At 35.8% G+C, this 17,196-nt stretch overlaps 1 protein-coding gene across 1 annotated transcript in view; it reads left to right on the top strand.

Moving 5' to 3' along the window:
- Window positions 1-17,196, top strand: part of LOC145672905 (cytochrome P450 4C1-like) — a 323,535-nt gene that overhangs the window by 164,116 nt on the left and 142,223 nt on the right. Inside the window, exon 4 of the mRNA XM_081742106.1 lies at window positions 4,598-4,783. Within this exon, the coding sequence (XP_081598232.1) occupies window positions 4,598-4,783 (186 nt within the window). The remainder of the gene's footprint in view (window positions 1-4,597; window positions 4,784-17,196) is intronic.

Raw genomic sequence — 17,196 nt, 5'->3', positions numbered from 1 at the left:
TTATTAAAATAAATGTTGAGTCAAATTGTAAGAGTCAATGCCTTCAGCGACAGCAATCATGCTTTGTACTACTTACAGTAACTACTTTATAGACACTTATAGACACTTATAGACCGCTATAATGTATATTATTATTTTTATGAAATGAAACAAATATATATTGTTATCTCGTGGGCATTCTGTGAAAAATGTTGTTAATTTAAAAAAAAAAAAAAAACATTGTGCTATGTGCTAGGCACACAGCATGATATGGCCAGCACAGGGACATTCCCACAGGAAGCTCCACCAAGTCCACACATCCCGAAACCTTTGTAACTCGATGAACATTTATACACCTTCTTAACAAGACGAGCTATACTTGTTTGACAGAAAAGTGTTTGATATAGACTGAAGATTTGACCTTACTTCTCATCTGCATTATTTATTTTCTGCTAAAACCAATCTAATTTTATCATTTTTCATGAGAATTCTATAGATGTCAGTACTTAGAAATTACTTATCATTTTGTTCCGGCTGTAGAATAATATCCGTTACATCCTGCATAAACATAGCGTCTTGCATTATTGGACTCCTCCGAAGCTCTGAACCTCTTAAAAAAAATAAAAATAAAAAAAATAAAATAAAAATAAAAAAATAAAAAAAATGTGGGTGTGCGCCTGGCACTAGCAAGAAGTCATTTAATATCCTTGTGGAGTTTCTAGCGTTTAAAAATTGAAATGAAATCTTTAAGTTTTACGTCCCACGGTTATGCCGGTTAGGCTAAAGGGGACGGTAATGATGAGAGATGAGTGAAATAATGGAATGAATAAAGTGGAAGGAAAGGTGAGAACCCCGAGAAAACCCACGAGCATGGTGTTTGTCCACCACAAAGTCCACACGGCGCGAGCTGGGATCGAAACAGGGACCCCAAGCACCAGAGGTGAACGCTCTACCACTGAGCCACCACGCCCCCTTCTAGCGTTTAAGTTTTGAGTTTCATCAATATTTCGGATAAAATCTATTCATTCTGTTTTTTTTATTACGGATAAAGTACATTCGTTCTGTTCTGTTGTAGGTGTAACCTAGCTTTCAGTCCCTTATATGACGGAGGCTAAAATTGTGTTTAATAAATTATCCAATTAATTACATACAAATTTTTACCTTTTTTCTTTTTCTTTCTTTCTTTCTTTTTTTTCTTGTCCTTTAGCTTGCGCACCAATCGACATAAATATTAATGCTCAAGTCTAAATATAGTTCAGGACTTTTCCTCTATTTGGAAATAATTCAGTTGAAAAAAAAAATGTTTTTTAAATTGCAATTTAAGCGTCACAATACTTTTAAACTGGCAAATTACCTGCACGCCAACACCATCTATTAGTGAGATAAGTAACTACGAGTACTAATCGAGTCAGGGGGTGCTCTTAACCTATGTCCAGAGCCTCTACTTTTACGCTCTCTTCACAGTGACGTCACCAGCGAGGAACTTCGAGCTTGTCGTCTGCTTGGCGCGCGAAGGTTTGCTAGTAAGACCACAAACAATTCGTTATATATTTATTTAGTTTGGGTTTTTGCTGTGTTGAATTATATTGTTTTCTTTTCCCGTGGCAAATTTTTGTGGACACATCTATTGTACGTTTTTGAGTACGTGGACGAATATTATTTAATAAAGAAAAAGTCAATATCTCGGAAAATTTCTTTACCTGGGCTTGACTGTACAACATGTAATATTGCAAGATTGTCTGGTGAACTTGAGTACTTGTGTACATATTTATTATTACGTGTATTTGTGCCTTTCCTTTCGTGTAATATAGTGTTTTTTTTTTTTTTTTTTTTTTGTTAGTGTGCATGTGTGTTTGTGAATTCTTGTGCTGTAGCAACGTGAAGGAGTAATAATAAAAAAGATAAAAGATACAGGTATTGTTTACCACAATTTCCTTAAGGACTCTCCTTGGTAAACAATGGGTTCACGCATGTAAAAGAAAAGATAAACTTTAAAAACGCGACTGTTTGTAGTGTGCATTTCTCAGAAGAACATTATTTGCGAGATCTGAAATCTGAACTTCTAGGCTTGCCGCCCAAGAAAATTCTGAAACCAAATGCAGTTCCCTCAGTCCAACCAGGCATTCAAAGTCCAATTCCTGCACAAAATGAAACAAGTTATGTTGAAGGTTGTCTTTCATCTCCAAGTGTTCCACCTGATAGAACAATAAGATATGAATCACGAGAAGTCAGAAAACTGGCTCTGAAAAACGTGTCTACGCTTTCTCCGAAAAAGAGAAAATTAGATAAGGGATAGGGAACAAACAGAATTTAGAGATTTTAATATTGAAATGGAACAACTAAAAATAAAATTAGTAATTATGGAACAGTCGAACAAAAATCTCAAAATGCAAATTATTAATCTCAGAGTTAGAAATGCTGTGTTGCGTTGTACCATAAATAAGAAGAGTAAAGAAATTAACTCTGAAAGAATAATCTTAATGATAAAGTAAAACCTGGTGTTAATCAAATCACAGAAATTATTTTCACTCCTACGCAAATAGAGTATCTTATAAGTAAAAAAGAAAAGAGCACATTGGAATAAAGATGACGTGAATAAAGCTCTAATGATACGCACTTTATTTATTTATTTTTTTTTAAAACACTGTGTATATATATCCGAAACAGCATGAACTTTTCACTTACAGGACTATCCACTTTCAGAAAGTGGTTCATCCTTCGTGGATCTCTCGTGACTCGGATGGATTCACATAACCACTAATTGAAATTAGGAAGTCAGGACATAAATTTTGTACACAAATTCATACAAGAGGTTAGAAAAACTACGAGGCGAGACGAAAAAAGTTTTTGTTAGAAAATCAAGTCACTACAAGACGAGAAAACCTCATTTCTTGTCTTGTTAGCAGGCCCGTATCCACGGGGTGTCTCGGGGGAGACGCCCCTCTAAAGTTTTACTGGTCCCCCTAAAATTTTTTCGGTAGGCTTTCAAATGAACTATCACATGGTTGGGTCGAGGCCCCCTAACTTCTACCGGCCTCCCTACATTTTCGGGCTGGCGATCGGCCTGCTAGTTAGCCTGTAAAGTATTTAGATATAAACCAAATCCATTTTTCCGGACTGTATACTATTGATGTCACGAAGTGCAATTATTGCGTCAACAATGGGTACATTAAACATAATCTGTGGTGGATAGTCGGCATGATGTTTAACACGGATGGTCCCGTTTTAACATTCACATGGAGCAAATATGAATTGCCAATTTTAAACTTTAAGCCTGAGTGCCGTATATTGAACAAAATAAAATGCATTGATAATTTATTATTATTATTATCCATTATTTTAAATATTTATTGAAATATTCCTAGGCCTAACAGTACTCACAAAGTAATCTATTTATGCTAGGTGCGGAACTCACCTTTCATTCGTTTCGCAATTAATTTAACTCCAGAGCTCGGAAATTCAGAAATTACCCTGGTAAAACACATATTTATCTGGAATTTTGCATAAATACATTCACAGTAACATTTCAGACATAAATAAATTAAAAATGTAATTGTAATTCAAGAATTATCTCTCATCAGACAATAAATAAATGATCATGCAATATAAGTACATTGTTAAGTTTCTTTTGTGAACGCGTACATTGTTAAGTTTCTATAATATTAACTGCATTAAGAAGTTCTATTTATTGCTGGATTATTTATTTATTTATTTATTCGTAGTTTTTGTGTAGGAGGATGTTGTGACAGCGAAAATGTTATGCATAAAGAAAGAAAGAAGACATATTCTGCCTGCTTCTTACGCCGCTATACCTACTTGCTTCTCCTCGCTGGTGACGTCACGCAAAACGGAGAACGAAGCGTCTGATCTTATAGCCCAACCTTTCCTTCTAGTAACCTTGTAATCGAGTAACGTAATATGAATTAGCGTGACACATTTTCTGTTTATTAAAGTGTTATTATTATTATTATTATTATTATTATTATTATTATTATTATTATTATTATTATTATTATTATTATTATTATTATTATTTTCAAAGATAGGACATAATGGTTCGGTATAAATCACCATACTTAATTTACCATAAAAACGAATTTTTAATTTCATTTGATTACATTCCATTTCATTTCATTATATTTTATTTGGTTTGACACTAAGTTTAGCGTACTTTCCAGCAGCGAGGCTGTATGAGACAAGGGCCCTACAGCTTAACGTGGGATCCAAATTGCATGAGCTCACGCCGGGAATCGAATCCGGACTTCCCACGTCAAAGGCGCGTACGCTGTGCACATTGCCACGAGGGAGCTCTAAAAAAGAATTGTTATTGAGCTAAAAATTATGTAATTCGCTGCACATAATAACATGCTCAACAATACGTTAACTATTAAGTTAAAACAGACATTAAAATTTAGCCCAGCAAGACGATACTATGCACTTTGTTTAATTAAGTAAAGTTACTTATTTTTTTTTTTTTTTATCAAATATTAAACTTTAAGTACCTTTTACCTAGTATTTTGGGAGTCGCGCAGTACATATTTCTCGTAAGTATACATTTTAAATATAACTTGACATATGTTGTTAAATTTAGAAAACTTACAAACATTTTTATTTTCAGGTCGTAAATGGCATTCTCATCGCAAGATAATCACTCCAACGTTCCATTTCAAAATTCTGGAGCAGTTTGTGGACGTATTTAACAAAAATGGCGACGTTCTTGTGCAGAAGCTGAGGGAAATAGCGGGCTCAAAAGAATGTGACATCTTCGCACCAGTAGCCCTTTGTACCCTTGACATCATATGTGGTAAGTGTTCATTGTCTTTTTTTTTCTTTTTTCTTTGTTTCATAGTTTCGAGACGAGCCGAATCACGTGTTTCATGATGAAAAAATGAGTTTTAGAAATTTGTTAGATATATACCTACACCAATTACGTGTATTAATTTTTGTTAAGAGGGGTTCATGCAAGGGCGCCATATTGTGGTTTCCAAGGGGAGGGGCAATTATACGCGACATTTCAAATGTGGGTTCAAATTTTGCTGTAACTAATGTAAAAATTCAATTGGGTTTTCGATATTCCGAAGTACGATTTCCTCTAGGGGGCGAGCGCTCCCTTGCCCCCCCTTGATGGGCGCCCTTGGGTCCCTGCTTTTTGGGAGGATACTAGAAGCCACTACGTGTATGTAGTATTGAACATATATTATGTATTCTGCACCCGAAAAGACAATAACTAGTTGTAATATACTTCCATCTATATTTTCAGAAAAGAAATGATAGAATTAGATTGTTTTTATAAGAGAAAAAGTATAGATGAAGTGCAGTGGCGTATTTAGGGAGTGGCTTCCGGGCTTAAGCCCCCCCCCCCCGAAATCTTACTTAGTATAGTAAAGTAAATGAAATATCTTGCAGAATTTTCCCATTTCCAGGCAAAGCCCCAACCCGAAAGTTAACAAAGCCCCTCCCGAAACAAAATCGTAAATACGCCACTGAAGAAGTGTAAGTTCAAATTTTCATGCTACATTAATCATTTCCCAGTTAATGAAAAAAAAAAGTGTAAATGAAAAATAAATGAAAAGTGGACAAATGTACCCAGTGCTGAATTTATGGGGGGGTGCAAAGGTGCACGTGCACCCCTTCCCCCTTCGTTGTAAATGTACACTATCTAAAATGAGAAGTAAAAATAGGAACACATTCTGAAACTTTCTGCCATCATGTTTTCGTCTAGGGCTTCAAAGAAAGCAGAGCTTTAGAGAAGCAATAATTTAAGTTGATTTTCTGAAAGTTGAAGGAAAAGGATTAACCAAGCAAAATAATTTAACATTTTTGTCCTGCCCTCCCCTTGCGACCCTCTTAAAATACTTTCCTCCGTTCTATGCATCAGTGTTGTCAGGGGGTAAAGAATATTGTCACATGCAACTTTGAAGAGTTTCAGTATGATTGGTTGTTTTGGTACTTATTGATGCACCCCTCCCCTCAGACAATCCTGGGTCCTGCCCTGAATATAGTTTATGTTGAGTTGGAAAGTTTCTAGGGTTGTCCAGACCCGGTGGACCCTCCTGTGAGCCCGGCCCTAGGCAAAAATATAGGTATAACTTTATATCGTAGACATATAGGGCACGTATAGCCACGTAGGTTTAACTTTATACCATTCTACATTCAAAAATAAGTTTTAAAATCATAAGGGCTCCGTCTCCAATTAATAATAGATACTCCTATCTCCCCTTAAAAACATCATAAGAATAACTTCCCTTACAAATTCAAGCGAAAGTGTTCACTGATGTTCGAAATTAAAGGAAAATTGAGACGTCATTAACGACCCTACATTCTCACATCATTCAGCTATTTCGGAAAAATTGTTACAGCCATTTTAAAGAAAATCGCACAAACAATGTTCGTCCTATCAGTAAACTACACTGATAGGCTAAGATTCTATATTTTCTGTCATCTTTTATCAATTTTCCTTAGCGATTAATTATTTTGAATTTTCTCTAATGGTAATAATTCATTATTATGAGTTATTAGTAATGATTCATCTGTCTCGGTATTCTCTAACTATTCAGTACTCCCGATTTCCTCTAATAACTTCCTCATAACTTCCTAATAACTTCTAATAACTCATTCTCTGTATTATCCAACGATTCAGTGTTCTCGGTTTCTCTAATACAGTTCGTCAGTCCCAATTTTTCTAATAGTTTATTATTTTCAAGTTTATACAATAGTTGGGCATTCTCATTTATTAAAAGGCAATTCGTATTTTTCGTTTCCTCGAACAGTTCCTAGTTCTCGATTATTCTAACGATTCATCATTCTTGTTCTTCTCTAATACCTCGCAAGTTACTTTCAGCTTTTTTCTAACAGTCCATCATTCTTAATCTTCTCTAATACCTGGCTTCTTATTTTCAGTTTTTTTTCTAACGTTTAATCATTACTAGTTTTCTCTAACACCTGGCTCGTTTCTTTCAGTTTTTCTAACACTTCATCATTCTTACTCTTACCTAATACCTGGCTCTTACTTTTAAGTTTTTTTTCTAACGGTTCATCATTATTAGTTTTCTCTAATACCTGTCTCGTTACTTCAAGTTCTTTTCTAATGGCTTATCATTCTAGACTTTCTCTAATGTCAAATCGTTTCCATTTTCTCTTATTTTTCTTCATTCTCAATTTCTGCAGTAGTTCATTCTCAATTTTTCTCTAATAACTAGCCGTAGTCGAGTTGCTTTAACGTTTAAATTTTGACTTTTTAGTATAATTTTAAACTCTCAATTTTTTTTTTAATAGTTCATTGTTCCTTATTTTGTAAACGGATCTCATTCCCAACTTATCATTGTCACTTTGACTTTCTCTCATGGTTTGTTATTGTCAATTTTCTGCAACGGTCTCTTGTGATCGAGTTTCTTTAAAGCTATATCATTTTTTAATTTTCTATAACAGCTCGTGACAGTATTTTCTCTAACGGTTCATCATCAAGATATCCATAAAGTTAACCAAGAAAGTTATGTCGATTTTTGTGGAGGTCTGTGTTCAATTGGCCCTCATACCGTGAGTTCAATGCGAATGGAGATAAGGCGAAGGTCAGTTGTTGGTGTAGGTATATCCAACATATTACCTGGTTGTGGCAGTTCAGTTACACTGTGAACGTGCGTAAGGACAAAGTGAACATGGGACTTTCACAAAGCGTCATAAGGGCGTGCATGCTGTAAGAGTTCAAACTGAGGTCAAACGCCGCTGCAGTGGGGCGGAAGATATGCCAGGTCTTTGGTGAGCGGTCCTGACTACGCTAACAGTGCAGCAGTGGCTTAACACGTTTAAGGACTGTGCTGAAACAATCGTGCCGGAAGATCAACACACGTACAAAATGACGATCTTCAGGCAGTAATTGAGGCGAACGCTGGTCAGATATGTGAGAAACTGGGACTACAATTCAATGTGAGTGGAGAAACTAGTCGGCAGCACCTCCATTAACGTGGGAAGCACTACAAATTGGGTTGATGGGTCCCACATGATTTGACTCCGGGATCAGACATCTGTGTTTCTTTGTTGTCTCGTCTGAGGAAGGAGCCATTTCTGGACAGGGTATTGACATGTGATGAGAAGAGGGTCCTGTACGAAGCTCAACGGTTAGCATCCCATGAATCGGTTCCAAAACAGCCGAAACCTGCACCGCACCAGAAAAAGGTTCTCCCGTGTGTTTGGTTGACTGCTCGCGGTACCGTGCATCAGTTATTGCTACCAGCTGGTGAGAGCATCAATTCAACTATTTATTATCACCAGTTGGGTTGTATTCAAGAAAAAATCAAAACTCTGGAGCCAGCAATTCTGAATCGCAAAGGGGTCCTCCTGCTACAGGACAACGCTAAGCCCCACGTAGCTAGGATGACCCGGGACACCATTCTACTCTTTGGTTGTGAAACACTATTGCATCTTCCATACTTCCCGGACATTGCACCGTCCGATTATCAACTATTCCATTTCTTGGACAATAACTTTAGAAGAAGCCAATTCAAATCCCTAGTTGAGGTGCAAAATGCACTTGATACCTTTTTCACTTCACGGCCCACCAAGTTCTAGCGCGATGAAATCCATGGCTTTCCAGAACGTTGGCAGAAGATCGTCGATGCTGATGAGGACTATTTTTGATCTTCCAGGTACGTCTTAGGTGACATATCGATGTTCGAAGATGATTGGTGAAAAAGCGACAGAACTTTCTTGGTTACGTTTATAGAAAGAGCAGTGTTATATTGAGGTTAAGTTTTCTCGTAAATGTTGTTAAAAATGAATCTAACGGTATTGTTCCTGCCTAGTTGATCAGTTGCCATTAATAATTGTTAATCAATTATGTCTTTTTGTTGGGCGCATCCAAAACCGGAAATTATCTAGTGATGTTTCTTTGCACAATTATACCGGATAAAAAATTCATAATCCGTAAAAATTATGAATATTTTTATATTGTATTCCCCTGTTTTAAATGCTTAGGACACGTTCAGGTAAATTTTGTCTTAGGTTCCATTCCCAATTGAAGCACAGAATTGGACGTTGAGTAAGGAACGTAGCAAATGTTAATTTATTTGTTTACGATGTATCGATCTCTGCGTTAGAAAGCCAGAAATATTGTTTACATTTAATTAGTTTCTTAGGCATTAGTGAGTTGAGCGTGAGCCATAAACTGCCCATAGCCCTTTGTGACCTTGGAGCAATTTAGTTACTTTTATCAAACTCTGTTTCTCCATAAGATAATGTGAATATCAAAGTAAGGCATACGTTAGGGTGGTAATATTGATTCTGTCCTTTAAGTAGCGTGTAAGAAGCAGAATGCCATCAAAATTTGTTACATTGCGCTAGATTGAAAGTCGAAATAAACATTTTAATGTTTTTATTTTAATCTTGTAATACATTTCACATTAGTTATTTTTTTGTTAAAGTTTAGCATTTCTTTTCATTATCCCCCCACACCCGCAAGGCTATAGAGACGTAAACCGATAGTTTATGGTGTATTCTGAATCAACGTAATGCACTCGAATTTGAAGTCTCTCGTACCAAAAATCAAACCCAGTTCCACGTGCACCAAGGAGCGCATCTTTACCACTGTACAGTCCGCAGCAAAAGAAAACCTGCAACACGGGCATGTAAGTTTATTATGAAACGACGAAGTTTTTTGCTCCAAAATAAGTGTGCAGGGGAGGACCCCGAGATTTCTCGTGGCGTGATTCGTGCCACTTAGACGTTATGTTAATTCCCTGGGCTGTTAGGTATAGTTTCACAATTAACTTACATGCTCATGTTGCAGGCTTTTTTTTTTTTTGCTGCGGACTGTACCACTGTGAAGGGCTGTTACCTATTCTTCTTTTTCTTTTTCTTTTCCAATTTAAAATTTTTCACTACCTGAAAATGAAAAGCCCTCAGTGGTCTGCATCATACTATAATAATTTTAATAATAATAATAATAATAATAATAATAATAATAATGAAATAATAATAACAAATATAATAATAATAATAATAATAATAATAATAATAATAATAATAATAATAATAATAATAATAATAATAATAATAATAATAAATCTTTCAGTTTAACGTCGAACGATATGCCCTTTAGGCTAAGAGAGACGATGATTAAGGCAAGTGAATGATGATAGAACAATTTGGTAAAATGAAAATGTAGGAGGAAACGGGAATATACCGAGAAAACCCACGGACACGATGTTGTCCACCACAAACTTACATGGCCGGGGATCGAACCAGCGACCCCATGCCTCAGAAGTAAGCTGGTTACATCAATCACTCTTATGGTTTTATAATTCCCTTTCAGTGAGCGAGAAGTAAAATTACCCCGTGTTGCAAGTTTGCATATAAATTATATTGTTAGACTGATAGTTTGGCAAAGATGTGTATCAGAGGAAATTGAGATATTCAAGAGGATACAGTTGATCTGTAAGTTTATAATAGATATTCCAAGTGAAGCAAATCGTTTATATCACAACTAATATTTACCGATATTGTAGAGGTAATTAAGTATTATATTATATCACTTTTGTTCTCATTAGCATTAAATTAGTTCGGCGTGCACGAATACCAGGAGCGTCATTTCAGATTTTGCATGGGGGGGCAAAACCCCTTGATATAAGTAAAATTTGGCGTATTTCACTGATTTACTACTATTTTATTGATAAAATCTATAGAAATCTCAAACTCGGGGGGGGGGAATTGCCCCCCTGTCCCCCCTAAATGACGCCCCTGATGAATACATGGTGCAATTTTACAATCGGTGCAATTTTACTAGAAATTCATCACATATACACAATGGATTTTTTGATATATTCGATTCTTAATATCTTCAATAATCGTGTTTTATAGGGTACGTTGCATTCCTTGGTACTGGTTAAGAATAACAGGGCATAATTATTTTAGCTAAAAATTACAGGATTTTTATAAGAAAAAATATTCAATTTTGACCAAAGTATACACACTTATTTGTTAAAACTAAAATGCAATGTACCAGTTTCGACAACTTAACGTTATCTTCATCAGACACTTAACTAAAAGAGATATCTTCAGAGTATAGACTGAATATATCTCTCTTAGTATCTGATGGAGATAACGTTAAGTTGTCGAAACCGTTACACTGTACTTTAGTTTTAATAAGTAAGTGTTAATTATTCCTTTAGTGAGTTCCAGAGCCGTGATGGATAGAGAAAAAAAAAATATTCGTGCGGAATCTTGTACCGACCTGTGTTAGGTGATCTTTATAAGTAACATTTCTATATATTCTGGTTCAGAGCATTGATAAGCTGTTGGGGTTCCTCCGTATTTAATTTTAAACATGGAACAATTAAATGAAAAATAACTTTCACTCGTTTGTACAATCCACATCATTACTAGCTGTTGAATGCTGTACTGTGTGTTTCAGATGTAAAGCATCACGGGCAGTGGCCAATGAAGCACGATATTCCACGCGGTGTTGCCGGATTTCGGACTCCCCTCTCCCTTCTCGCTCTTCCTCCAGTTGAGATTATGACACATACATTGGCAACATTATTCACAATGTAAATGTACTATTCCAGCAAACTCAAGAATTTTGACTGTGCATCCTAGAAGTATATATAGCAACTAAATTACTTACATGTTAACTTTTCCAGTGGAAATGCTAAACACTTGTCTTCAACACTACTTTCTCTATTATCTATGTCAGTTAATATTTTGTCTTTGTCTGAATCTGAGTCTTGTAAATTTATTTTTATGGGTTCCAAAAACTGTAAACACAAAAAATAATTCTTCGAGCTTGACTTCGTAGCACTTGAAAGAAAAAGAAAAAAAGGAAGACAGAAAATAAAACTTTTGCTGTACTCGGTTTGCTTAAAGACATTGTCAACTACAATTTTGGAGAATAAACGAACTAGCACGAAAGAAAGCAACGAGACACTGATGAATTCTCTTAAGTTAGTTCCTACCCAACTAGCCTCTTTGTTGGTGTAGGTGCCACGAAAGTAATCCATATGATTCCTAAGCAACTCGATATGCTCGAGTTTGTTTTGGGTTACGATAATTTATGACACCATTCAGACGCCTGATGCTTTTGATTCCCTTATAGAGGAGAAAAGAGGGTGTTAAAAGTCGCACATAATAAGGCAGTGGAACGTGAAAGAAAAAAAGAAACAGAAAACATACTGCGTTCCTTCTGTCGAATAAGAAAGGGTCTATCTTGAAGTAAATTTCAAAACAAATTACAAACTTCCCATGCTTTATTCTTACGATGTTAGGCGTATATACAGTATATGAATCAGATTGCAAAGGTATGTAGCCACGGGGAAAAAGGGGGCTCTGTCTTTCCGAACTATTTCCAGCTCCAAAATGAGGTTCATCTGGTATATGTTTAATAAACTTATTTAACAGTTAATGCAAATGAAGGACTTTATAATAAAATATGAAAATTTTAAGAAAATCAATCATCATCAATACGGTTTCTATACCTAATTGAAGCAACTAAAATTAATCATATGCTTTATATTCTCATTTCCCTAACTGGGTGCACTGTGAACTCACTACTATATTATTGCATAATAATATCGGAGTTAATATTTTCTCGAGTTTTTTCCTTTTAGTAGTTTAACCTACATAAACACAAAGTCAGATAAACAGACTGCTATAAACAGCATTTATTTTCTTATTGATTCATCTTTTACACTCCGGTTTTTAACTTCAGTACTGTCAAGATCCGTCTTTTGATAAGGAAGCATTGTCAAAATATAATATGCACATAGTATGTATGTATGTATGTATGTATGTATGGTGAGTTAAAATGCTTTCATGTTGTGAAAGAGGTAATTTGTTCTGCTTTTAATATGTGAAAAGCTTGCCTCCCCCTGAAAGCAATATTCTCCTAGAACAACTTGCTGGCTACACCCCTGATTATCCTGTAATAAAAGTTGTGAGTTCTATTTGCAAATCGAAACAAAATCCACTGGAATTTAGACGCGGGACTCAACGCTCGTTTTACTAATTGTTTTATATGGAAACCTTTCAAAGCGTCTATCATGACAACCAGTTGACATAGAAAGATGTAGTTTTCACGTATTTGTTCGTAATTCTTTTCTCTACTTGGTAAAGTGAGCAGTTAATGTGCTGGTACAATATTTCTAAGTAGCGCCTGTGATATTGTCAAGATTTGCAGTAGCGCGAGAAGACAGCGTGCAGAACTGCTTGTCGCGAACTGTCAACACCGCTCAATGCCAATTGAACGCCGTGTGAAGCCAACTCAAGGCCATGTCGTTTCTCATCTGAAATCTGCTATAAGTTACACATGATTACGCTTAGATAATAACTATTCATAAGCGGCTGACATCTATCGGACGAAATTGAAACTTCGAGTCGTCGTCTATACTAGGAATGGCCAATTCCGGAATTTTTACTTTTCAGAATGTAAAATTGAAAGAATTCCGAAATTCGAGAGTTTGAGTTTGAGTTTTACGGCCCATGGTTATGTTGGTTAGGCTAAAGGAGGCCGAAATTCGAGAAAAATCCAGAATTCGAAAAAATCCGGAATTTAGACAATTCTAAATTTCTAAAAAATGCCGGAACTCAGAAGAATCTGGTTTTCGGAAAAGCCTGGGATTTAGAAAATTCCGGAATTTGCAATGATTCCGGATTTTAAAAAAACGGAATTCAGAAAAATCCGAATTTCGGAAAAAATCCGGAATTTGGAAAAGATCCGAATTCGGTTTTTTCCGAAATCCAGAAAGTGGAATATTCGATTCTGGAAAATTTTGGGTATCCCTACTCTCTACTGTTCTTATCAAGTTACATTCCCAGCACTTCTCTTCGTGGATTTACTGAAAAAAAAATAGCACCTGTGACATCAGAGGTCATTCACTTGGGAATGGCTATTTGGTGTCAAGAAGTCAGAACCTCCACACAGGGAATAATGATAAAAAAAAAAGAAAAAAACTGGCAAAAACCGGTGTCCTTAACATCTTATTCCTTGACTTGTTCTTTGATCCTCGTCCGCCAACAAAAATAATTCCACTATAGATAAGGCTTAAATCAATCTATCTGTCGCTAGACTGCAACAAAACAACGAATCGCAACGAACTCTGCGTGCAAAAAGTAATGTACTTAGCGAGAAAAAGACGAGAAGTTTGGTGTTATTGTACGGGTGGTATGTAGGGCCGTAGCCAGCCCAAAAATGTAGGGGGGGCCGGCTGGAGTTAGGTGGGGACCCGATCCGACCATATTATAGTTCATTTGCAAGCCTACCGTCAAAATTTTAGGGAGGACAGCAAAAATTTAGGGAGGGACGGGCTCCCCTTAACCCCCCTGGATACGGGCCTTCTGGTGTGTTTCTCTATTGAGGAAAATATCATCATTCATTGATGTGAGCAAATCTTTTTTATAAGCTCTGCTAAAGACAGTAAAACGGATGGCGAGAAACTTACTTGTATGAGATATGGATAGCCACCATAAGTGTCTTCGTTATCCTCTTTGCCGAGATAATTGCAGTAGGAAAACTAATTATCCTTTAATTGTAGGCAACCAACATTTCTATGCTACTGTGCAGGTTGCATAGAAGCTAGGGAATGTAACAATTTTAATCAGGATATCTATAATCACTGTTACCAGTTAAGATGTTAATGGATTGTCTCTATTAACGGACTCGGACGAGAAAATTGAAGAACTTATCCTTGCATTATAGGCAACCATCATGTCTTTGTTACGGTGCAGGTTGCATAGAAGCTAGGGAATGTTAGAATTTTTAAACAGGACATAGACAATCACTGTTACCATTTAAGATGTTAACACGTTCGCTACCGACACAAAAAAATATATTTGGGACGCATTGGTTTTCACCAAGGACCAAGCGTCCCATATGTGAGACGCTCGGGCTCGTTCTAGCAGATGGTCTGTGGGTAAGGTAATTTTCATATGACCGGTCTATAGTGGTGGTTTATGTCTATGAATCGGTTCCCCGTAAAATCCGCTGTGTCCCATATATGGGACGTTGGTAGCCAACGTGTTAACGGACTCGGCCGAGAGAATTGAAGAAAAGCTACTCATCCTTACAATATAGACAACCATCATCTCTATTACTGTGCAGGTTGCATAAAAGCTAGGGAATGTTAGAAATCTTAAACGGAATGTGGACATCCACCGTTACCCGTTAAAATATTAACGGTTTGTGATCTTTTACGAAATCGGTCGAGAGAATCATTCTGGCTATCTATTGCAGAAAAAAGAATTGTAAAGTTCGTTTCAGTTTATGAGTTATAGGGATTCACTCCAGTAACAGGGCCATGATAATTGTTTTAGATATCAATTGCAAAAATAAATAAATAAAATAAAATAAAATAAAATAAATAAACAATCGGTTTCCTCCAAGAGTTCATGTGGAATATCATACCACATTACCCGTTAAAAGGTTAAGGGATTAGACTCCTTTAACGAACTAGGCCCAATTAATCGTTCAAGCTGTCTAACGCGAAAAGACAGAATTGCAAAATTCAGTTTCGTTCAAGAGTTGTCATGTGGATTTACATGTATGGAAGTTACCGTTAAAGTTATCGTTAGCCGCTAAGATGTTAACGGATTGAATGAATTCGGCGAACATAATCACTAGGGACCGGATGTTAGGCAAAATGCCTATTCTTTAATATTAAAAATTGTAAACTGATTAAATGATTGTACGAACACAACAAGTAAATTTTGGACATAAATTTACGAAACGAAAAGACGTGAAAAGGTTTTCGAAAATCGAACAGGAGAACCCCGAGGAAACCCACGCACACGGTGTTTGTCCAGTGCAAAGTAGAGTTAGGATCGAACTAGGGATACTATGTAACCAGAGATACCCTAAATCATATTTTGACCACTACCATCGAGCCAAACCAGTATCTTGTTCCTTTCTCCATAAAGATTGGGTACAAATTCATAATACATAAAGATTGGGTACAAATGCGTAATGCATAAAGATTGTTTACAAATTCATAATACATAAAGATTGGGTACAAATGCATAATGCATAAAGATTGGGCACAAATGCATAATGTCGCTTACTCGAATGTTTCTGTTGTAGCATTTATTGCCGCTTGTTCAAAGTCAGTCATAAATGTTTGCACACGAAACTGAAAGCAAAAATCTTGAGTTTTTTGTTGATTTGCTGAAGCTTGGGTGTGTACCATGACTGAGTTTTGCTTTGCAATAAGCAGAAGAGGAAGGGAAAAATATCGGAAATACTTTCCATGCAATGTATATAATTATGAAAATATACGTGGACACATTTTAATGTTCCATCCGTCATTATTATTATTATTATTATTATTATTATTATTATTATTATTATTATTATTATTATTATTATTATTAGGTCTATTACTATTATTATTATTATTATTACTATTATTATTATTATTATTATTATTATTATTATTATTATTATTATTATTATTATTATTATTTGTTTCTTTCACTTTAAAGAAATTTCCTTTTAATTTAGGGTGTCCTGATATACCACCCATCTTGACTTTCTCAATAATTTATGAATTATATTTTTTTTTGTTACAATTTGTATATGTGATTACAACATTACGATAGAATCAATTTCTCAACGTGTAATATAAATATCGGCGTACTTTTGTTGCATCAGGCTTTCCACAAACTCGTGTAGAAAAAATCAAACAATAAATAAAATCTCTCATTCTGCGAAACAGGAACAGACGCATTGGATTATTCTTCTGTTCTTTGAAACATTTCAACACTGAGGGTGAAAAACCAGTTTGAACCCCTTTCTGTGAAACAGGAACACACGGCCAGGAGTCCGCCTTAAATCCGCCGCACAATTTCACCTTAAGAGCCTTCATCCCGGCGAAATTAAAATATCGCTAATTTTACAGTAATTATGTGATATCTTCAAATAGATAAAAGATAATTGAAATATGGAACAAGAGCGCCCTAGACAATATTATTTTGCGTGAAGTATCGTTATCACAAGTCACCTAGAGGCTTTCCGTTTTCAGCTGTTTAGAAACGCGAAAATAAATGCCGATTTTCAAAATGGCTCGAAATCGAAAGCAGATACGTGAGTCGTAATAACGGTTTCTCATGTAAAATAATATTGTCTAGAGCGCTCTTGTTCCACATTTCGATTATCTTTTATCTATTTGAAGATATCACATAATTACTGTAAAATTAACGGTATTTTAATTTCGCCGGGATGAAGACTCTTAATAGATG

Source organism: Thermobia domestica, chromosome 16, assembly GCF_964235325.1.
Source record: "Thermobia domestica chromosome 16, izTheDome1.hap1.1, whole genome shotgun sequence".
NCBI classification, from domain to species: Eukaryota; Metazoa; Arthropoda; class Insecta; order Zygentoma; family Lepismatidae; genus Thermobia; species Thermobia domestica.
Note: the sequence above shows the minus strand (reverse complement) of the source record. Positions and strands in the feature narration are given on the sequence as shown.